Raw genomic sequence first — 23,499 nt, 5'->3', positions numbered from 1 at the left:
AGATAAAGGGTAAGATACAAATGCAACTGAAAGATTTGTTTATTTTTTAAAGAGTTTGAGATTGGGAAATTAAGTCACAAGTTAAAGAAAAGCACTAAGAGTATCTGAAACCTTAGCCAAGCATCCGTCTCAAACTAATCCAGCACATTTAAAATACATAAAGGGAACATAAAACAATGTTCCTTATCATTCAAGTATTCATGTTTGTCAACAGGAGCAGAACAAATTCCGGATCACTCAAAGACAAACACTCTTAATATAATGCTTCCTATTCAAAATACTTTGCATAATAATTCCTTCTGAGCATGACAAGCAGCATTAGTACCTGGACAGCTTCCCAAATAAATTTTAATATATGTTAGTCAAACAAGTGCAGAGATTAGGCACCTCTACTGACAAGAAAAGCACAATATATGCCATTGTCCCATGTTTCCTGGTCATTGTTTGTGTTGTGGAGAACAAGTGTTTTTCCATTGCCACTTTAAGGAGGCATGAATTATTCAACTATACCCTGAGATTTCCTTCCCCAACACACCCAGGTGCCTTGAAGTATCTGATGGAGAAAGAGTAACATGTTATATAATAATAATAATATGTTTGGAAAATCCTTAACCTTCTACACACCTACATGCTCCTCCAAAACTACACTTTGCATGCAACCACCCTATGTCCAGTCGTCAGGCCACCACACCCTCCCTTTATGCCTGCTGCTTGTGTGTTAACTTATGTCATAAGGCCTTGGGGCAGGGACCTCACAAAATACTAGGTGCATCTGAAGTGTTATATAATAATAGCATGTTTCCATTTATAAGGAGAACATCCTCACCTGTGTTTCCCCACCCCTCAGGGAAAGATGTAAGCACACCTAGTAAATGTATGCAGAGGTGGTACCCTCTCAAGACGCAGGTGGAAGGAAGTACACAGGGAACTGCCCCATGTTATGAGGGCAAATGAGGTTTTCAAGCTTGGCTGTGGAATCTTTGGCATCAAGCACTTTGAGACTAGCAAACAGAAACTGCTCTCTCAGGCATGCCTACCAACAGAAGAGCCAGAGAACAAGATTCACTTGTCTCACTCGGTTGCAGAAAAAGAACTTTATAAGGGCACTACAAACTATCTACACCCCAAAATACAGGAAGAACTGTTTCAGTGAAGAAGCATTTTTAAAGTGCAGTTTAAAAGCCTGCAATCCTGTAAAATGGGGTGTGGGGTGAGGAGGACCTGTAGCCCTCCAGATGTTATCAGACTCCAACTTCCATCAGCCCCAGCCAGCATGCCGCTGGTCAAGAGGTGATGGGAGTGGTAGTCCAGTAAAATCTATAGGGGACTACAGGTTCCCTCCCACTGCTGCATATTAACACAGCTTGCACAGAACAAATTTCAACCGATCCATTTGAGGATCTTATAATACAATGGGATAATGGCTGAAAATAGTAAGGATTAAGGGAAATGCCGTTTTGCAATAATATAGTCTTTTTCAGACTGCAATGCATAATAGAAATGTTACATTAGCTGGAATGAACAGGGGCAGAAGGAATAGAAGGTATGGCAGCAAACTCTTGTTTTTAAAAAAGGGTTCACAAGTCTTATATAGCACTATGGAAACAGGCAGAAAGGCTGATATAAAAAAGGGCCAAATGACAGAACGTCATTTGTTGGGGATGGGAACAAAAGACTTATGCAAAGGAATGTGTGGCACCTCGCTGGCATCATAAGCAGTTTCATGACGGAACCAATGCATCTGATGTAACAGCCAAGACTACTTTGGCAGACAATTGAAAGGGAAATCAGCATGCTATTTGTGAGTGTGTGATTGAAATAAATCTCAGCTTTCCTGTGTACCTACTCTCCTTAACTCTTATTGTTCTATCCAGCTGCGTCCAGGACACACACCTTATTACTATTCTCCTTTGAGTCACCATGCTTTTATCTTGGGGACTAAAAGAGCTCATCTCAAACCAGCTACTGGGCATTTCCACTTCTATTCCTTTCAATTCATTCTGACTTCTACATACCTACTAAACTCATTAAGACTTCGAGTAGACATGCATAGGATTCCGCTGTCAGTCACTCATCTCAGCGCACCCTTTATGACCCTAAGAAGCATCCAGTTTTGCTCAAGAGCCACTTTTAAGAAGGGGGAAGGAATAAGTGGGCCAACTCTATCGGCCTACAGCATCCTGCTCATCAAACTCAATTTTTACCACTGCTTCCCACCATCACCTTCTTTTGCCTCAGTGTTGGCAAAGTGAATGCACTTCATACCCTTCTCCAAATCAGATCTGCCCCAGTGACTGCTACCTCACATTCATGCTTCAAGTACAGAAATCACTATTCATAGGGCAGAAGGGACTTGAGGGAAACATGGGCATTTGACAGAAGTTTTCGGGGGTGGGACAAAGCAAAACACTGAATGGGGGGGCAGACTATTACACACAAAAAGAGAAGAACAGTACATTTGGCCTCATATCTGAGAGCTATACATTTTGCCTCATATCTCAGGTCTCACAAGTGCTAGAAACTCACCTTTCCCCCCCTTTTTTAAGGAATTCTAGGGATCAGAGGGTTATGGCTGGGGCGGGGGCCTGCTCTGCCTGGCACCCTTTATTACTCTTAGATTAAAGATCATAATAATTTTAAAAGAAGTGAGATGTGGGCTTTGTTCTACAACCCGAGGCTAAGCCTTTTTCATGGATTTTTATAGTAAACAACTGCCCAAATGGGCCCATAAATTGGATGCCCCCCACCCGCTTTCCTTTCCCCGTCCACCGAGCACCGCAGAGGGGCGCTCCGCACCTGAGGGACCGTGGCGTGTGCCCCGCTCCCCACATCCTGATGGGAAAGATGACAGCTGCACTAGCTTAATATTGGGGGGTGCGGAGTGGGATGGGTCGCCGTGTGCACTGCGCCCCCCACCCCACCCCCCACCGCTTGCTGCAAAGGCTCTCCCTGCACATGCATGCATGCATCCATTCATTCTCTCACACACCCCTTTTCTGGGGACGCCGCCCGCACTCACCTCCTGAAATCAAAGGGCATGTTGGTGGCGAACGCAGCTCAACCTCCCTGCTCCCCGCCCCCCTCCTCCTCCTCCTCTTCCTCCTCCTCCTCCGCCTCCACGGCCGCCACCTCCACCTCCTCTTCCCTGGGATTTCAGGCTCGGTCGTGCCGGCTACAGGGGGCAGGAAGTGACGGACCCAGCCCGGCCAGGCCAGAGGACGCGCAGCAAGAACTCATTGGGCGCCGGAGAGCGGCCGACGCGCCGCTTCCGCCGCGGAGGGAAAGGGGGCGGGGAGGTGGGCGCTGGGGGCAGAGCGAAGCGAAAGGCGGGGGAGGCGATCCTAAAATCTAGGCACGAGGCGGTGGGAACCCTCCGTCTGCATGCACGCGTCAAACTTTTTAGGGCTGGGAACTTAACGGGTTAAAGGGCGCAGGCGGACGTGTCTGCAAAGAGCGGAGGGCAATTTGTCCGTGATTTAAGAATGCGCTCCTATGCTCGCTTACCTGTCAGTGAGTCTATAACTGAACGCTCATCCAACTGAGTAGACCTATAAGATTGTACAGTAAGGCCACGATCCTACTACGTACGTGCCTTAGGTATAAGTGTCGTTGAGCACATTCTGCGTAAACACGCGTTGGTATAATAATTATTTTATGTTTTAAATAAGCTGTCAGGAGCCTTGGGAGGGCTAGCCGCGAGAGGTGGCATACAAGTACTGTACTGGCAGTAAATGAATGAATAGGCGCTAGATGCATGCATTAAATGACACCGTGTGTTATGTGACCCCAGTCTTACTGAAATTTTAAGTTAATCTAGGATGAGTGCCACAGCACTTTCACACATATTGAAATGCATGCAGTGAAAGAGTGGACAACATCTTCCTGTAGCCCAGTAAGATTGTCTTCCATAGACACGGTTTTAACAATGAGTCCGTAAGTGACTGTGGAGGCGAATTCTGGATCCACATGTCCTTCCACAGTGGAGACATTGGTTTCCCGGCGGGAGTTGATCACGGTGTGGATTTGCCAAGCATGCCTTCCTCTTAGCACATTTCTCCATTGCGTCCTGAGTTTGAGTGTTTTCAAAGCCCATGACACCTTTGATAAAGGCTGTTCTCCAACTGGAGCGCTCGCAGGCCAGTGTTTCCCAGTTGTCAGTGTTTATACAACCTTTTTTTAGATTTGCCTTGAGACAGTCTTTAAACCTCTTTAAACCTCCTGTTTATTACTCGGGTTGTGACCCAAGACATGTTTACCTGGGAGTAAATCCAATTTAAATCAGTGGGTCCAACTTCTGAAAAGATATGCATAAATTCTATAGCAGAATGTTGATACGTATTTCATTGCTATGGAGGTTTTCTTTGTGGGAGAGTATGCATGGTTGTGGTGTTAATGGGTACAGAGGCCTACATGGTACTCTGGGGCGGGGGGGGGGGGCAAGGGCTGCAGAAGGAAGGGGAAATAATAGAAAATTGTTTTCCAGCACCCCTTCATGGAAGCCTCCACTGGAACAAAGAGGGACTTAATCTCAAATAACTTTACATAAGATCGCAACTTTAGCTACTACACAACATTTTGTAATGTAACTGACTTGTGAGCAATTCTTCGAAAATGAAACACCTTCAGAACAGTTTACAAAAATTCAGCCAATGAATCCTGTACCGTCCACGTTTTCTGCCCGTTTCAGATACTCTTCCGGCTTAAGTGCAGGAAGAATCACATCAATTTAATCATACTATACCACAATCCTGCACAGAGGGGAAATGATAACAGATCACAGATCCTGGGAAGTAATCAGTGCAAAGAACACAATGTAATGCAAATTTTCAAATCTGTTGCTTTTGTCTGTGCTATTTATGTGCTCAGAACCTGTGTGTTCCCACTTCAAAACCCAACCCAACACACTATCCATTATACCTCACTGAATCAAAATATTATGTAACCCATTAGGGGCCCTAATTAACCCCTAATGGCTGGAAGAAATACAATGTTTGTCCACATTTCACCTTGTAATAAGGTTAGACAGATAATTATTTATTTGTTCTGACCTTCAGTCATCATAAATAATATTGCTCAAGCACATCAAGAAGAGATGAGTATAAAAAGGAGTCATTAATCATAATACCAATTAACCCTCAAAGACAGTTAAATTTATTTTAAAGCCATAAAGGTAAAAGAAGCCTTTTCAACAGTGCAGGCCGATTGAAATGCTGATACATATATTTTAAAGTTGTCACTATCCTGAAGCTTGCTCCCTGTAATGCTGCTCCAGTAATGTAGGGATGTTTGTATCACATGGGCAGGTCTAGTCATGTGGGTCCTACCCATGCCAATGCCTCCCCTCCTCAAGGGCCACTGATCTAGCTACACTAGGGCTGCCATATTTAAAACAGTGAAAATCCAGACAGAAAGGCCGTTTTTGAGCTATTTTTTAATGGAAAATCGGCAAAAACGACATGGATTTTCACAGACATTTTTACTGATTTCCGCCCGGACACTGCTAGAGACAGCAGTATTATGGATATGTCTGGGAAATTCCGGATGTATGGCAACCCTAAGCTACACCATGTAATGGCAAAGGAGAAAGAGGGAAAGCATGCTATTTTTTCTCTCTTTTTTGCCCTTCCCCACTTCCTCAAGTGGCAAAAATTTCTAGGGAAAGCACTATCCAGGTTTACCAGGCATGAGACAGTATCTTTGTCATATTTGCCTTATTTACAAATAAAAGCAGAAGAATGTAAGTGGAGGCAAGAAGCAGGCATTCCTACAATGCAGCAGATCTGTTCACTAACACAGATTGCAGAGAAAAACCAGCTCTCAGCACACAGCCTCTCTACCTCAAACTGAAAACTGCTGCCCTTCACATACAGACATACATGCATCACATCTGCCCCTGCTCCTTAGTTGGAGTCAGGATGCCACCTTCTCTAGCCTCTGTTGGGTATAGCATTCAAACATAGAGATTCCCATCCTATCAGGAAACCATTGTCTATGCTGACTGGCAATGGCTTTCCAGGATTTCAGGCAGAGATCTTTCCCAGTCCCACCAGGAGATGTTGGGAATTAGACCTTCTGCATGCAAAGCAGGTGGTTCTACCACTGACCTACAGCCCTTCCCCAACTAATATTTTTTTCTGCCTAGAATCCTAATAGGTACTTCACCTCAGGACTCTAGACTTGCTTCGCTAAGGTTGCCTACACTTAAAGCATATTTCTCCTCTCCCCAAAGAATGCTGGGCATTGGAGCCATCACAGAGATATACCAGTAATTCCCAGCCCCTTTAACAAACTAAAATTCCCAGCATTTGGGAGGGCTTCTTTAAATGTATAGTGCATATTCAGCCTCAGTGGTTCTTAACCTTGGCTGGGCACTCTTCTAAATGAGTTACATAAACCTGGTTTACTTGTAAGATTAATGTTACTCATCTACACATATTAATAAAGTCGCGTTTGGGAGGCCCATGGTGAGTTTTCTGGCAGACATTTCACAATGTATGGGGGAGAGGGACTATATTTTAAAAGGTCACATTCTTTTAAAAACAACACCCCACCACCCCACCAAAGGACTGCCAGAACATTGACAATGCTCCATGTTTTATCCTGTCTAAGCATTAAGACATTATTGCCCTGAGATAAGACGCCTGTCATCACATTGTTTAATAACATGAATCTTCTAGAAAGTATGAGATAAGAAACAGGAATTTGACTGCGTTCCAGCTGGGCGCAGTTCCTTAGATCATTCCAGAGCGTGCCAAAATGGGCTAGCAAAGCAAGAGTTTAAATGAGGTGAGGATAACATGATCAGTACATAGGAAGCTAGTTGTCGTTGATGATCTCAGCTGAAATAAACATTATATTTTACTTGCAATTAAGAAAATACAGCAAGCGGTAATGTTAATAACTGTAGAAACCATTCAACATATGTTACCAAATGATCCTCATACTATTACTCAGAAGATGCCATTTTACAGATGAAGAATCTGAGGCAGTGAGTCAAGCAACCAAAGGGGCTGAATCTGAGAATTACAATTAGTAATGTAGAACTTGTTTTCCTGCACTTTGTTCATTCCCCCTGCAATGAAAAGCAACAGATTTCAGTTTCCTGATCACTTTCTAAATTTAAATAGATTATATGTGACTGTATCTGAATTCTGAACCTATGCCTCATGTTTGAGAGACTCAGAAACACTGAAGGCCAGTATGTATGACTAAGACACAATGACTAGGTACTTTAATCTGAAGTCAGAGCGTTTTCAAGGAATTTGCTTTGATTTATGGCCTGTGTAAAGTTACCTTCCTCTTGCTCAATCAAGCATTCCAAATTTTAGAGCCAATCTACAAGAACCATGACTGAATTATCGACTGTATTGCTTTAGATTACAGATGGTTTTGTGTTTGTGGAGTCTTGGTTGTTGTTGCTGCTGCTGCTGCATTTTAAAATGTTTGTTTGTTTATTGAATTCTATATGCCACCTTTCAGGACAAAACTGTCCCAAGGCAGGTTACAAAAAATAATTAGTTTCATATACATAACAGTATATAATTTAGCATTATATACATAGCAGGGGGTGTCAGCTGAGGGGTGTTTGAGTGTGGGTTTTCTCACTCATGAAATGATCACTTGTGTCAAGGTTTCCCTACATGTAACAGACTTAACACATTAGAATGAAAGGGTTAGTGGTGCTCTGTCTTTAGTGTGCAGGGTTTTTTGTTTGGTTTAAAAATATTTTTTAATGTTCTCCTTACAAAATTGTACACACATAAATCATAAAATCTGACATGACTAACAAAAAATGGGTCACTAGGGGGTAAAGTACTAAATATATTATTTTACAGTACATAAAAATGAGGTGATTACAGGAAGCCAGTAAATGATTCAAACAAGGAGCAGTCATCCTGATCCATCACAGTAGCAGAGATGCTAGAGACCATCCCAGGCCCCTGGATCATAACCAGGCCTGAGCCAGAGTCTGTCAGATCAGGAGGCCTTGAGAGAGGAGTCCATACCTTCAGAGAACCTCCATCGCTGCCATTCCCCACTGCTACAAGGCCCCTTTCAGCCCACCGTATGCTTCATTAATTTACCTTGCAATAGCCTCCCTTGTTGTAGTTTCTGATGGAGGGTGTGTTAGCAAAACGACTCTGAAAATTTAACATCTTTTTAAAAGGTAATAATAGTGGGGCTGGTTGTCCATGCTGAAGAATAGCTGCGATGTAAACACATCCAACAACATTTACTATCTGAAAAAGTGATCAGGTGGAGGAGGGGAAGGCCGCTGTCCTCTTTCTTTTCATATCCACAGGTGTACAATTACATCAAAGGGGTTCTAGGGTCAAGATGCATCTCTAGGAGTCAGAACTTTGTTCTACAAAATTTTTAAAAGCATCCCCAACATTTCCTCAACTTGTAAAAATAGGGGTAACAACCCTCTTTTTTCTGAACAGGTAGAAGACAACAGGGACTGTTCCCAGTAAACAGGAGCTGTTGAGCATATTGGCCAGCTCTTCACAGTGAAGGTTGCCCCGGTAATTGCTCTTCGTGCTAGGAAAGCTTTCGCCTGCTTAAGTTCTGTGTGTCTTGCCGAAGCAGAGCCAGAAAAGAAAGGCAAGCCTACAACATACATCGGTTTTGTTCAGAAGTTGCATATGTGCTAGTGCCTGGGTGAGAAGCGCCACCTGCTATAAGAGTGGGTGTATGCTTATTTGACATTGTGCTCCTCCTACTCCAGATGAACTTAAGCACACATTGAATCATCTACCAGATAAGCACCACTTGATCTACTTTTCCCTTTTGACTTGAGACTCAGTACACATCAGGGAATATTGTGTATTTCAAGTGACCATACTGCCTTGCAGGGTGTGTTTGTATGCATATTACATGATATACTATAGTATATACTATAGAGAGTGTGACTGAACATTACATTTGGGAAGGGGGGGACCTGTGATGAAAGAGTCAGACATATCTAAGCTTGCAAACTGATGAATTCTGTGAGTCAGTAATCCTTAAGGGACTGAATTCCCTTTCAAATATTCTCCCTCCGGTGAAAACGGGGTTACTAGAACACAGATGTAGTCAACACTATCTTATCCCTAATGATCTTTAAAAGGCTTTTTTGCACAATTAAAAATCTTTGTGTTTGTGTGTTTTTCCATAGAGCAATGTTAATTCAGAGTTGTTTTCCAAATAATTTATGGTCAGCTTTATTTATAAAATTAGGGTTCTCTCATGATTGCATGGTAACAACCTTGGACAAGATCCAGCATAGAAGGCTCACAAAGGCCTGTGTATATTATTCTTTATACTATTATAAGAACCTTTGAACCTTCTTCAAGCTGCTGATTAGTTTATATATATTCAAGAACTGACTCAAAAGTTGCGGTGATCTGAGCAAAATTCAACAATTAACACAAGGTCAATGGCCCTTTCATATCTTTCTTCTATCAGTGATGGTGTAAACAACAGCTGAGTTGTCCTCGGTGGTAGATGGAACTCATGGTTCCTTGGCACAAACAAGGAAGCTTTGCACCTTATGTGGAGGATCAAAACAGGGTGCATGAGTAAAGTCATGCTTCAAGGGTAACATGAAAAGGTTGGAATAAAGAATATTTCCCATTGGGTGAGCTGCAAAACACCTCTGCTGTGGATTTCTCTCACATCGAATGTTATCCCAGAAATGAAGAAAGTATTCCAGAAGTAACTCACATGGTACTTTCACTTACTGTAGTGTAAAGGTAAAGGTGCCCCTGACCGTTAGGTCCAGTCGCGGACGACTCTGGGGTTCCGCGCTCATCTTGCTCTATAGGCCAAGGGAGCTGGCATTTGTCCGCATGTGGCCAGCATAACTAAGCCGCTTCTGGCGAACCAAAGCAGCGCATGGAAACGCCATTTACCTTCCCGGAGGAGCGGTACCTATTTATCTACTTGCACTTTGATGTGCTTTTGAACTGCTAAGTGGGCAGGTGTACAATACCACAATGATGTTTGACTGATCCAAAATAGTCAGAAAGAATTGGTGGCTAGAAGACCCATTCATAGACAACTTTCAGATAAATCTTGAGGCCTGAATGTGCAAAATAAACCCTGAGAGGAAGAGAATGCGCTTGTTTTCTCAGCTAGCAGAAAGGCAATGCATTATCTGAGGTGCATGAAGCTCCACTTTTGACCATGCCACTGACGGTAGGGTTCTCTTTTTCTAGCTATCCCAGAAATAACCCCTATCTGCCACAGCCCCAAAAAGTACTGAATGAACTGCTTGGAAAAACCAAATATGCACCTCAGGACATATATTAGGTGCCAGCCTGGACCAATTTGATTTGGGCCTCTGCAGTTCCCTGATAGTATTATTGAGCAATTATCTCAAGACACTGAAGCAAGAAGGAAGACTTTTAATTATTTGCTTTATAACGTTTACGTTATTTCAGCACCAAAGTCAAAGGATGTATCCTTTGTTCAAGTAGATAAAGCTAAGATTGAATCAAATGAAGTCAGTGGTATATTCAGATACATTATCACTCTCACTCAGAAACACATACACTGACAATATATAGTGTACAATATAAAAATAATGAATGACACCACTTTCACAAGTAATATATAAATTATTTCTTGCATTTTCTGCTTCTGCAAATCAAATGAATCAGCTACCATGACAAAAACATACACTAGGTTTTTAAAGAGTGCATTTACAGTTTCTGTACAGCAATTAACAGCATTCATAAATGACACATTGTGGACTAAAATGCAACATTTATGAAACCAGCCTCACTGAAACCATTGGGATCCATCCCTTGCCTGTTTCTGTGAAGGCCATTGATATTTGTGCTGCTTTCCAAGAGTTTTTGATCTATTCTATTGGCCGGATGGGTCACTTCCACCACCAAATGAAGGTATTCTGACTCAGCTCTAGGGTGTGAAGCAGACTCCCACAGCATCCTCACTTCCTGGTTACTCCCATTCCTTCAGATGCAATACCTGCACCACAGAACTTTCCAAGGCAACTGCAGTGAAGCCTGTGATACTTTCCAGATGAGAAATGAACCCTTTCTCTGAGTGCGCTGCCTTCTTTTATAGGTAAGAACAACCCTCCTACCTCTCATCAAGTTCTTGCTGGCAATTCTCAGGCAGCATAAAGTCGCTGCTGGTGGTAGTAAGAAGGAATGAATACACTAGATTCAGTGTTAAGAAAAAATACTGTACTGTCCAGTATTACATATTCTGCCATATCAAGCCTGCTCAAAATATAAGGCTGCAACAGGATACGTGAATGCTTGCATGTTTAAATTTTAAAAAACCCAAGGAAAACTCTTCGCATCATGACAGTTGGAACCACTGTAATCATCACCCAAGTAGCCTAGGAAATATACCAAATTCTCTATATGACATCGGTACCAGTGTAGGCCAGGGCATAGTAGCATCAGTACTCCCAGGGAGAAGTATATCAGAATGTTGACATTTCCTTTCTTTGTATGATTGTTTCACAATCCAGCCCAACTTATTGTCAAGATGTGAGCCAATCAAAAAACATTTTTCTTTATTTCTCCAAAGCTCTGAAAGGTACATGGTGAAAACAAATTTTGAATGTATAGGCCAAAACAATAAATGTAGAATGTGTAAAACAAGACCAAACAGACTTATTACCTCATTCATAAAAATTATGTCTGCTTCTCTAGCACAGATTAGCTATTGTCTCAGAAACATACCTATTTCTGTCTCAAATAAAAATAAACTGAAATTACTGATCATAACAAGAGCAAGCAGCAAAACTATAATCACCTCATCCATGATCAGAAATTATAATTACAGCCTAACTGAAGGATATGTTTAATCATTCCTACCTATGTTCATCCCGAATCATAAACTTATCAAAAGCATGGTTTCACTAATATTTCTCAAGATAAAAAGGCATTTGCCATATCTGTATCATTTACCATACTACTTCTTCATAAATATTAATACATTGTAAACCAATAAGTCTTACTACTAATCAATACATTTCTGCCATCTTACAAAAAAGTTAATATCGTGTCTTCCCTCTCAATGTCTTAGAAAAATGATCAGTTTAGCTATGACTGCCATTAATGTCAAAAAGCATTTTCATCAAAGTTCAAAACTACAAAAATTGTCATTTACCAATACTTCTAACACATGGATCTTTGAGATGTTTATTCAGGATTGCACTTGAATTCCTTTATCATATTATATTGACAAACAGAAACATTTTCATGTAAATATTGGAAACTAGGAAGAAGTTGAGCCATTCATTGGAAGTACTTGGAAAAAGTTAAAATTTACTTCTTACTCAGAGAACAGGTGGTATCTACCAGGCTTACTTTGGACATCAACCAGCCTCTCTTGGTAGAAAAGACCAACATTTTTAGTATATAGAAAGAATTGGTATCACCCAAGGTCAGTAGCTCTTGAGATTTAGCAGTAAATGTTGGAACTGACCATGTCTCTAGGCTTGAAACAAGAGAATAATGAAAGAATGAAATATCCAAGTACAACAGAGTGCTGAAATCATAGAGACCAGCAACTGGCACAAATGAGGACAACATTTAGAAACATTTAGAAGAGCTGTGTGGGCGGTGTGTAGGCAGCAATATGCAAGGAATAAGGAAATGACAGCAACATGTGTAGCTACAAGCAACTTCAGGAACTGCCTTGGGGGTTATTTGTAATCAAATTTATGATTCTGAGGTAAACTAGAATTTTCATAAGAATGGGCAGCAGTTTGGATGACTTCCCAAAGTGGTCTGTTCTGAAAAGGGATGCTTGAATAGACATGTCTGGCAGGGCTGCCATACATCTGGGATCTCCCACACATTACTGGGATTTCAAAGGCAGAAATGATGACCAGGGGAAATTCCGGAAGGCGGTGGTTTGTTCTGGCTCTTTGTCAAGTGAGATCCAGACAAACTTTGGGGTTTGTCTAAAAAAAAGCTCAACAACCTTCAGGTAAGAATTGGTACAGATTTTTGAAATATGGCAACCCTAATTTATGGTCCTTGGGTACACTAGAATGTTCATTCTAATTTATGTCAGAACCACAACAGGCAGCACAAGAGGATTTTAAAGTCAAAGGCCTTAGCTGATTACACCTTCCCCAAATACACCTTGTCATTTTATTGGGGATGTACTAAACTGGTTTGAGCTAGTTTACAAAAGGTCAAAGTTGAGTTTCCTGGGACAGCTATTTGACACATGATGCAATAGTTCAGACCTCTTGATAAGGTTGACCTCTTTGACAGCAAAATCATGAGCTATCCAGACGAGGTTGAAGCCATCTCTCTACTATTAGGGAATTAGGAGCGTTCCATAATGTGCCTTTTCTCAGGCCCTGCTACTTCTGTGCTTAGTACCTGTATTTCAGAGCCCTAGTGAAACAGGAAGAAATGAAACAGTTCCTGTAAGAGCAAGGAGGGACAACAGAACATAGTGCCAATCATTTTTTTTTTACTTATGCCTGCAAAAGACTATAGCTGTGGATCAGTAGAAGGTAGATCTCTAGGTGATTTGCAGTAGATTGGCAAGACTTTCTGACTCTCAAATATCAAATAACAACAAGTATAAAGCTCCCCCAAAGGATATGTATATGCCTTTTGGCATCCTTAGTTCTTAGCTTATGGCCACCCTCCAGAATCACCATTTTCAGGAGCATACCTAGGGGTTGGTTAAGTTGCCCCTGCCCAGGGTGCAGGCCCAGGGGAGTGCAAAAATTGCACCTCTGCACTCTGCCTCAGAGTGGCTATAATCCTGCCTGCCTGCCTGTACACTATTAGAAGTGTTCATTGGTAGAATGTAAAAGGTGACAAAAAGCTCTCTGTCTTTTTAGTTTCTGGTCCATGTGGGGCACACTGATACATCTTCTTGCCAGAGGTGGGGGGCACTGATAAAGCTCCTTGACAAGGGTGCAAGGGAGCCTAGGTATGCCTCTGACCACTTTCACCTGTCTCTGGTTGATGGGCCTCAGGGTTCATGTAACTGAATTAAGTAGATCCCACAAGCTTCCAGTCTGTCCACTCCTGATTTAGCCAATGCAGAACCAGGATAGTGTGGTCCTCCTGGTAAGAGACATACTGCTTTCTTCTTTAGCAGCTGGTGTCACAGCAGTGATATAAAACTGTGGTTCCCAGCAGTGGATACAGAACTGTCTGCTCACATGCCACTTCCCATAACATTTGAAGAAAGTTAATTGTGTGGGTGGGGCTGTGGGGCTGGGCCAGCAATATGGTTACTTCCCATGCTGACACCACCCTGTTCCCTTAAAATAAACTTAGCTTTAAGCGTCTTTAGAAATGAAACCGTACAGTAACGGTCATGATGACTACAACAGTCAGACAGGCTATTTCTTCTTCTTTCCAACTTAGGGAAATTTATTCTTCAGAGTGCTTGTTAATTTCCCTAACCCAGCCACCAACTGGGGTCATGTGAATGTCATGAAAGCACCTGTAGCACATGATGTACCTGCCACATGGCAGCTTTCCATGGCAGCAAGCTAAATGTACATAAAATGAAAGGACAGGGCAGAAGATGAGAAAAAATTGCTGTCACTTCCCATTTTCTCTCCTTGCCTGGATCTCGGCTCAGTTGCACTGTGTTGCACTATTCTGCTTTCTTACCCAAAATGGTAACAACTCTTGGTTCTTCAGCATCACAACTGCACACAAGGGACAGTGCAGACACACAGTGGACTGGCACAGGCCTCTGACAATGTATCCCTTGTGGCACCCTGAACGAATTACACTAATCTGTTAGCTGACACTTGCTGGATTGTCTTGCGTGCGGTTAGATTGCAAAATTCATGACGACGCATGCACTTGAGCAAAGACGTTTAACTGGGGTAATGAAAAGGAGAAGTTGTGGATTGTGGCCAGCGCAGGTTGTATACCGGGAACCAATTGCTCTGGGGTCATTTAAAAGGCTTGTCAAGATCTTCCCAATGTACAAATAAAAACATTAAACGATAAAATTCATAAGCTAAAATCATCACATGGTCACTAATGTTAAAAACAATATCAATTAATACAGTGTGCAATTTATACTCAGAGTTTGGTGACAAAGATAGAGCATAGCCTGAGGTAGATAGATAGGATCAAATAAATTCATCTCCTTTACAGTTAATGGCTACCTTGGCTATATAATTTGCTCTAATTTTCCTAGCAGCAGTTGCAAAAAGTGCTACCCGCCAGGTCACATACTTATCTGTGTCTGCAAGGAGATATAACATCATATCAAGGGGGTTCTGGCCAGGGGACCCTGTCATTATAGGTACCAAAAATCTTTTTCTTGCATCATTATATAACGGACAGTGCAAGATATAATGCATAAGGTCCTCTACTTCAGAACATCCCCTAATGCAAACACGTTCGTTTTTTGGTATGCCTCTATGTCTCCCATCTCTATAAGCAGAGCTTATTGTATTTAGTCGTAGCTCTGTAAAAGCTTTTCAAAGCTGTGCAAAAGTCAATTCATTAAAATAAGATATGTGTTCATTGACCTCTCTAAGTTTAAAATACAATGGGGCGCATGTAGATGTGCACATAGAGTTTAAATCGTTTTTAGTTGCCACTGCCCTTATGGTTCGTTTAAAAATATTTTTCTGTGAATATAAGGGGAGTTCTTTAATCTCAGTCACTGAGAGGTCATATTTGCCCATCAGTTGGGCAGCATGATGTACCCAGTTTTTAAAGGGTAATCCATTTGAGAGCTCAATCAGGCATTTTTTTTGGTAGCCTAGTGTTGTCCATCTGTTGAACTCTAAACCAGTAACAGAGAATTCTTTTATCTATTTGGCTCTCTATGCTCAACATGCGAGTTTCCAACCTGACCATGGCAGATTGCACGTCTTTGGGTAAACCTAAAAGAACTCTTAAAAAATAATTCTGTGAGGGTTCCAGACCGGAGACCTTTGAGGTACCCCAAACCTCTGCACCATATAAAATCTGGGCCATTGTTTTTGCTTTATACACAGATAGAGCTGGGTTGACCAGATTTCCACCTTTACATGCAGCGAATTTCAGAATGGCTTTTGCTGATTTAAAGGCTTGCAATTTAATATTGGATAGCTGTGTATTCCAAGATGCCGTTTCTGAATAAATCAATCCCAGATATTTGAACGTATTTACTTGGTTTATGATGTGTTCATCCAGGTGCCAAACATGCTTTTTAGAACGCTTCCCAAATACAATGACCTGCGTCTTATCATAGTTTATAGATAAAGCATTCCTCATGCAATATGAACTTAATTTTGCAAGCAGCCGTCTCAGGCCCACCTGGGTTCTAGATACAAGTACTAGGTCATCAGCATACATTAAAACTGAGAGTTTTTGGTCGAGAATTGTGACGGGGCAAACTGTAGGCCCTCCAGTTCTTTAACCATGTCATTAATATAAAAATTGAACAGGAAAGGTGCCAAAATGCATCCCTGTTTGACTCCAGTAGTGGTCTTAATTCTAGTGGTGAGATGGCCAGCCAGATTGTATTGATGTGTCAGTATATAATGTTTTGATGAGAAATAATAGACGGAGGTCTATATTTGTCTTTTCCAATTTTTGCCACAATGCGTGTCTTGGGACCGTATCAAAAGCTGACTTTAGATCGATAAAAGCAACATATAATTTTTGCTTCAAATTATGGATGTATTTACATAGCAGAAAGTTCAGCACAAAGCACTGGTCCAATGTGGATTTCCCTCTTTGGAAACCTGCCTGGACTTCAGATATCACCTTATTTGTATCTGCCCATTCTTCTAGTCTCCCAAGAAGGAGCCTGGCATATAGTTTGGAGGCTACATCTAACAAACTAATGGGTCTATAATTAGCAGGGTTTTTCTTATCGCCCTTTTTATATATTGGGGCAATTATACTCAACTTCCACCCATCAGGTATATGACCTGAGCTGTTAATGTATGAAAACAATTTTGCAAAAATGGGTGACCAGAAATCAGGTCTTATCTTATAGATCTCCATTGGGATCATGTCTTCTCCTGGAGCTTTATTAGCTAGTTGGCTTGCGATTAGCCTCTTAATCTGATTGGGCGTGACGTCTGGCCATTCTGGCAGTTCTGATAACTGAGTATAGTAAACTTGTGGGGGTAGGTCAGGACAGGGGTAATATATTTCTGTAAAATATGTCACCCAGTCCTTTCCTTGGACAGATGCTTCTAATGAGTAGCCCAGCCCATTGGTGCCTTGGGCAACCAGATGCCAAAATTTCCGTGAGTCCTTCTGAAGTGCTGCATCTCCCAATTCTTTCCACTGTTGTTCATAATATATTTGTTTCTTGCTTTTAAGTAATAATTTATAGTTGTTTCGTAACTGGGCTACCTCAGCTTGTAGGGCAAGATTGTGCTTATCCTGTTTTAACTTCAGTTTTCTAAGTACCCTAGCTAGGCATTTTTTGCTATTCTGACATTCCTTATCAAACCAAATCTGTCTCTTAAACTTTTTGTTTTTTATCACACTAGCTGTGGTCATCAGTGGGCGCATTCGGTTGATTATGTTCTCATAAAGTCCAATTACGTTTCCTGTTTCTAACAACATTTCCCCCTTTAATAGAGCAAATTCATGGGAATCCAGGATCTGAATCATTTTTTCTTGGACCTGTGCATTCCATTTTAACCTTCTATTTCCAAGTATCAGATATTCTGTTTCATCCAATAATTTAGGAAAGGCAGGAGAAAAGAATAATGTCAGAGATAACTCAAGTGGAAAGTGGTCACTTTCAGCTCTGGGAATTATCCTGAAGGTATCTCGGTTAACTGGCACATTATTAGATGTTAGAATATAATCTATGGTGCTAGTAAATCCTCTGGGGGAGATAAAAGTAAAATAACCCTCTTGATCCCCTTGACCGTGCCCATTGCATAACAAAAGGTTATGCTTTATTATAAGTTCACAAAGATGTTTCCCAGCGCGATTAGGGATGGTGTCCATTGCTGCCCTCTGACAGATTTCAGGTTCGTCCTCCAAGTTTAGACCAGATAATATTGTATTTTGTGGGGAAACAAGGCCGATCCGGGCATTGAAGTCACCTCCCAAGATAAACCGAGGGTTAGGTGACAGAGAGTCTATACTTTTGAGTAGTTGGTCAAGTTTATCCCAATATGATCTCAGTTCCCTACAAGACTTTACTGGAGGTATATACACGCATATGCATTAAGTATTTCTCAGGAGACTATCAGAAAGGGACAACACTAAAAAATTAGGGGTGGTCAACGAGGGACACTGTTGAATTGATACATTAAGAGAGGTTGACACCAGCACCGCCAGCCCCCCACTAGGCCTTCCATACTTTACAGTTTTAAGAGCTGGTTGAGTGTAACTTGTAAAACCCTGTAATTCAACCATAGTGCCCTCTTTTGCCCAGGTTTCTTGAAGAAAGATGATATCATGTGTTTGTAGATAAGAACAGAAATCACTGACTTGGATCTTGTTCATCCACCCTGTTACATTCCATGAGAGAAGTTTAATTGTTTTACAATGATTTACTCTTAGTCAATTGTTGGTCGATGTGCTCTCGGAGTTTACCAGTTTTTGAGGCAACAGGTTATTGCTAATGCTAGTGGAATAATCCAGATGTTCGATTATTTCAGTACATAAAGTGCTCACATTTGTAATCACTGGGCCTTTTCTTTGCAAATTGTTTGCCAATGGGGATTTATTGGGTGTATTTCCTGACTCCTCCTCTTCTAAATATCTCATCTTTGTCCAATACTCCGGTGGTTCTAGAGTTATCATTCTGTTGTGGCCATTGGATCTATTATCAATCTCTGCCTCCGGTTCTTTAATCTCTTTCAATGTCTGGCTCATAAGATCAAGCCTCTTGATAACTGTTTGTTGCTCTTCCTGAGGGAGATTCCTAAAGGAGCTGAGAAAATCCTCTTCCAAAGGATTTACAGAGTGCTCAGATTCCTGAAGATGATTGTCTAGAGGAATCGGCTGTTCCTTTTGACTCACCTGGTTATTTTGATGTTGGGCATGATCCTGTGGATTCAACTCAGGCATGTCTGTTTCCTCCCCACCTGCCAAGTTTTTTTGTGATGTTATTACTTCCATTGGGGGTCCAGGCTTTGGTTTTGTGAGCCCCTCTGAAGCAGCAGTCCTCATCTTACATAAGGGTGCAACAATAGAATTGCGAAATACCCGGGTTGGAAAAACTCCTCTGCTTGACAATCTGAATTTCAGCTTGTGAATCAGTGAGGGCAGTCTAGTAGAGGAAAAAGTTAACATAATTTTTTGGCTTTGATTTGTGGTACTCAAGAGTTCAGTCTTAAGAGGTCGATCTCTGTAAGTCCCATGCCAAGTAAGTCTGATAAATGTCGTTTGGAACGCTGGGCACCTTTCCAGCTAGGAGTTTGATCTGGCCTTCCACAAATTGTCATGCAGATCTTTTTTGGTTGGAAAATTAAATAAGAAGAGTTTGTTTTAAGAGCCTCTGCACGTTCTATGTTGAGCTTAGGGGTCTGCTCTTGTTGTCGCCAATTTCCTTTGGTACGATGGTGGTCTGTTGATGCCTGCTTGTTATTAACTGATAAACTGTGGACCTCTTTGGATAACTGGGTTATTTGAGAGGCAATACCTCTAATTTGCTGGAAGATATGCTCAACCGTTCTTGCAATTAGAGTTAATTGGGTGCTCTCCCTACTTGTTATTCCTTCCTCTCTGAGGAGCACAGGATCAGCTTGCCCCATTGCTGGAGTCAAGATCTTCCAGTCCCTTGAACTGTTATAAAAAAGTTCAGCTGAAGAATGGCCCTGCATTACGTGCCACCTTGTAATGACCCCAGCACAAGCAGAGGACCCGGGGCAGCAGTGATGCTGATGAGAAATGAATGTAGCCAAATCCTGGGAGGAATTCACCATGTGTCATCGTCAAATGATACGATTCTAGGCAGAAGCCCCAAATCTTACTTTATCCCAGTACAGGCGAAACTGATCACTCATTCAGGTCTCTGGAGTTACACTAGCATGGCGTGAAAGAGACAAATCACGCTCCAAGACTTTGACCCTTCTAGCTGTCCTTGTTTCTTATATGCATCATCCCAGTGACTCATGTTCCATGCATCTCGCCAGCAGATACAGGGGAGCAGCTAAAACTCTTGTGGCTGACTGAACTTTATAGAACCAAATGGTACGATAAATTCTTGGAAAACTGGGACGTATTTAGAACAAATTGCAGAATTAGGGAAGTGGTATGTCAAAAATGCAATTCTGTGGAAGCTTCTTTATCAGTGCAAAGTCTGGTGCCTCTCCACTCCAAACCCCCTTCACTTAGAAGTCGGATTGTTGGATCGTGTTTGTTTTGTTTTGTTTTATGTCTAGAAACTCAATGCACAATACCATAAAACATTTAAAAATACAGTTTGACTTCAGGATACGATAATAAATCTGATCCAGTTTCCTAACAGCAGGGAGAGAGAATGCTATAGAAATTGGGGCAACAGCTAATAAAAGCATGTACCTGACCTCACCTGAGGACCCCACTTTCAAGTAAGAGGTCTGTACCAGGGGCTCTCCAACTGATTTTGAATGTATAGGAGGGCTCAGGCAGTTCTTAAGTTTATCTGGACCTAGGCTGTTTAGTGTCTTTGCACTTGGGGCAAAGATAAGTTCACCATGCTGCTAATATGCCCATTCAGTTTAAAAATGCTTCCAAAGTAGACTCAGGCTCCTTACAAATTTTGATGTCTTACCTGAGTTATTTAATGTCTTTCAGCTTTAAGCTTATTGGGATACTGTTGGGATAGTGTGGATACTGAGGTACACTATCAGTTAGGAGAGAAAGTGTTTCTGTGCAGTGGGATAGAAGAGCACCAAATAATGTGTAGATCATCATATATTGTGAGTATGTATGTAGGCATATATAGTATTGTGTACAGTGGTACCTCAGGTTACATACGCTTCAGGTTACAGACTCCGCTAACCCAGAAATAGTGCTTCAGGTTAAGAACTTTGCTTCAGGATGAGAACAGAAATCATGCTCCGGCGGTGCGGCGGCAGCAGGAGGCCCCATTAGCTAAAGTGGTGCTTCAGGTTAAGAACAGTTTCAGGTTAAGAACAGACCTCCAGAACGAATTAAGTACTTAACCCGAGGTACCACTGTATTTGGAAACATTAGGAAGTCATGATTGGCCACAGGTTCCAGTCCCTGAATACTATGAATGCCACATATGCAATGTGGCAAAATAAATGTGCAAATGAATCGCCACATGTGATCATGACATCATAAGGCAGAGGGCCTTCTCAGTAGTGGCGCCCTCCCTGTGGAACGCCCTCCCTTCAGATGTCAAGGAAATAAACAACTATCTGACTTTTATAAGACATCTGAAGGCAGCCCTGTTTAGGGAAGTTTTTAAGATATGTTGTAAGCCGCCCAGAGTGGCTGGAGAAACCCAGCCAGATGGGAGGGGTATAAATATTATTATTATTATTATTATTATTATTATTATTATACATGTAATATTCTCATCCCACCCAAACCCCACAAAATCAGTCTTGGCTGCACCAGACTCCCAAATGGAGGTCAACTGTGTGATAATCTTACATCAGTATGATATAAAATTGCATCATACTGCAGAGGTGCAGTGATATGACATATTTTCTATGTCATTACATAAAGCAGATGGAGTGTGCAAACCATGATTCTCAGTGCAATTTTGTTCTCAGTGCCTGCTGATGACCTTGTACCCTCTGCACTACTTCCTGAATACCTCAGAGAAACTTCCGAAATATCTCTTGCTGTAAATCAGAGTTGAATGTCAACATATTGCTGTTGAGTTTCACATGTGCAATCACACACACAAGTATGTAAGTCTACCGGAATCATAACCCAATAAAAACTGTCTGAAACTAAATTGGTCTGGCAGAGTATGGTTATGGGTTTGTGGGGGGCCAGATTCCCCTAAATTGCTGGGTACCACACCCTCACCATAATTCCTGGATTTAGCAAAAGTTAGAATTAATCCAGGTTTGATTAAACTTTGCCAACCACAGAAACCCCCAGGATTTACCGTATTTTTCACTCTATAAGATGCACCAGACCACAAGACGCACCTAGTTTTTGGAGGAGGAAAACAAGAAAAAAAATATTCTGAATCTCAGAAGCCAGAACAGCAAGAGGGATCGCTGCGCAGTGAAAGCAGCAATCCCTCTTGCTGTTCTGGCTTCTGGGATAGCTGTGCAGCCTGCATTCGCTCCATAAGACACACACACATTTCCCCTTACTTTTTAGGAGGGGAAAAAGTGAGTCTTATAGAGCAAAAAATACGGTAGTTATACTAAGGAGCCAAGCCAGCTCCAGAAAGCCAACTGGATGGGCCATTAGCAGGGGACAAAAGCCAGTGATGGCTCATCAATGAACCACCCTGAGACCTGTGAGTATAGAGTGGTATATAAATTTTATTAATAGTAATCAGCATCAGCATCAGCATCGGACAAGACTGCCAGGCAAGGGGGGAGTGGGGTACCTTTTTTAATGGGTGCTGGTGGACAGAGGCAAAGGCCAGGTTTAGGGTTTCAACTTGGAAAGACTTAGGCTGGGGGCATTGCTTTTTTTTCTGGGGGTACTCAAGGGTACACAGTACCGGCACCCTTTTTCCTAGAAGAAAAGCACTGGTTAAAAATATGGCATTTAGTGTAACAATTTCACAGTGAGTACTGGCACCTCTTTCTAGAAGAAAAGCACTGGCTGTGGGGATGCCATTGGGGTCGGTTAGCAGCAAGAAGGAGAAGGAGGAGCAGGACTTCTACCAGGCAGCTTCACATTTGTGGTTATTGTAGTGTGAAGATAAAGGGCAAGAGTGCTGAATTCTCTCCCATAAACAGCCTTTTACCCTGTATAAGGTACCAACAAATAGCTTTGAGGGTCAAAGTTTGCGAGACTGAAATAGGTGCCTTTTTCTGCTACAAGACAAGTGTCTCATTTGCATACACACCACACATTTAAAAAACATTTCAAGCCCATTTCCCCACCAACACCACCAAGGAATCCTGGGAACTGTAGTTTGGTAAGGGTGCTGGGAACTATAGCTCTGTGAAAGGTAAATTACATTTCCCAAAATTACTTGCGGGGTATGTGTGCTTTAAATGTGTTGTGTGTACACAGCCTTAGTTCACTCCAAGGTGATTAAAAGCACAGATAAGCTATTATTATTGACTCTATGGGCCTCAGCTTGCTGACGAGTGACTTTGTGTCACGTAACGCATGAGTGGCGAAGGGAAGAAAAGTTCAAAGTTAAATGCAAATTGTTTCGTTCAGATAAGAGCTGCCTGGCTCTCTTTGTTCTGAGTAGAACAAACAGAAGCTGGTATTTGTTCTGTATGATCCAAAGTCTACTCATACTACCAGTTTCAAATTCAGCTCCATTGTCCAGTCACCTGAGATCATCTTATTTCAAATAACTAGCACAAAAGAGAAGGAACCTTTCGATCAAGCTGTGGTTGGGTAATAAATATGTACACAGCAAAACGCTGGCATGATGCACCTATGAGGCACGCTA

The 23,499-nt window shown here is 41.8% G+C and overlaps 1 protein-coding gene across 1 annotated transcript in view; it reads right to left on the bottom strand.

Moving 5' to 3' along the window:
• ERGIC1 (endoplasmic reticulum-golgi intermediate compartment 1) overlaps nucleotides 1-3,305 on the bottom strand; it is a 73,781-nt gene extending 70,476 nt beyond the window's left edge. Inside the window, exon 1 of the mRNA XM_080997281.1 lies at nucleotides 3,020-3,305. Within this exon, the coding sequence (XP_080853407.1) occupies nucleotides 3,020-3,039 (20 nt within the window). The 5' untranslated portion in view covers nucleotides 3,040-3,305. The remainder of the gene's footprint in view (nucleotides 1-3,019) is intronic.
• Nucleotides 3,306-23,499: the final 20,194 nt, after the last annotated feature.

Source organism: Podarcis pityusensis (assembly GCF_964106645.2).
Source record: "Podarcis pityusensis genome assembly, chromosome: 2".
Classification (NCBI taxonomy): Eukaryota; Metazoa; Chordata; class Lepidosauria; order Squamata; family Lacertidae; genus Podarcis; species Podarcis pityusensis.
This window is presented reverse-complemented; position numbering and strand designations above follow the sequence as displayed.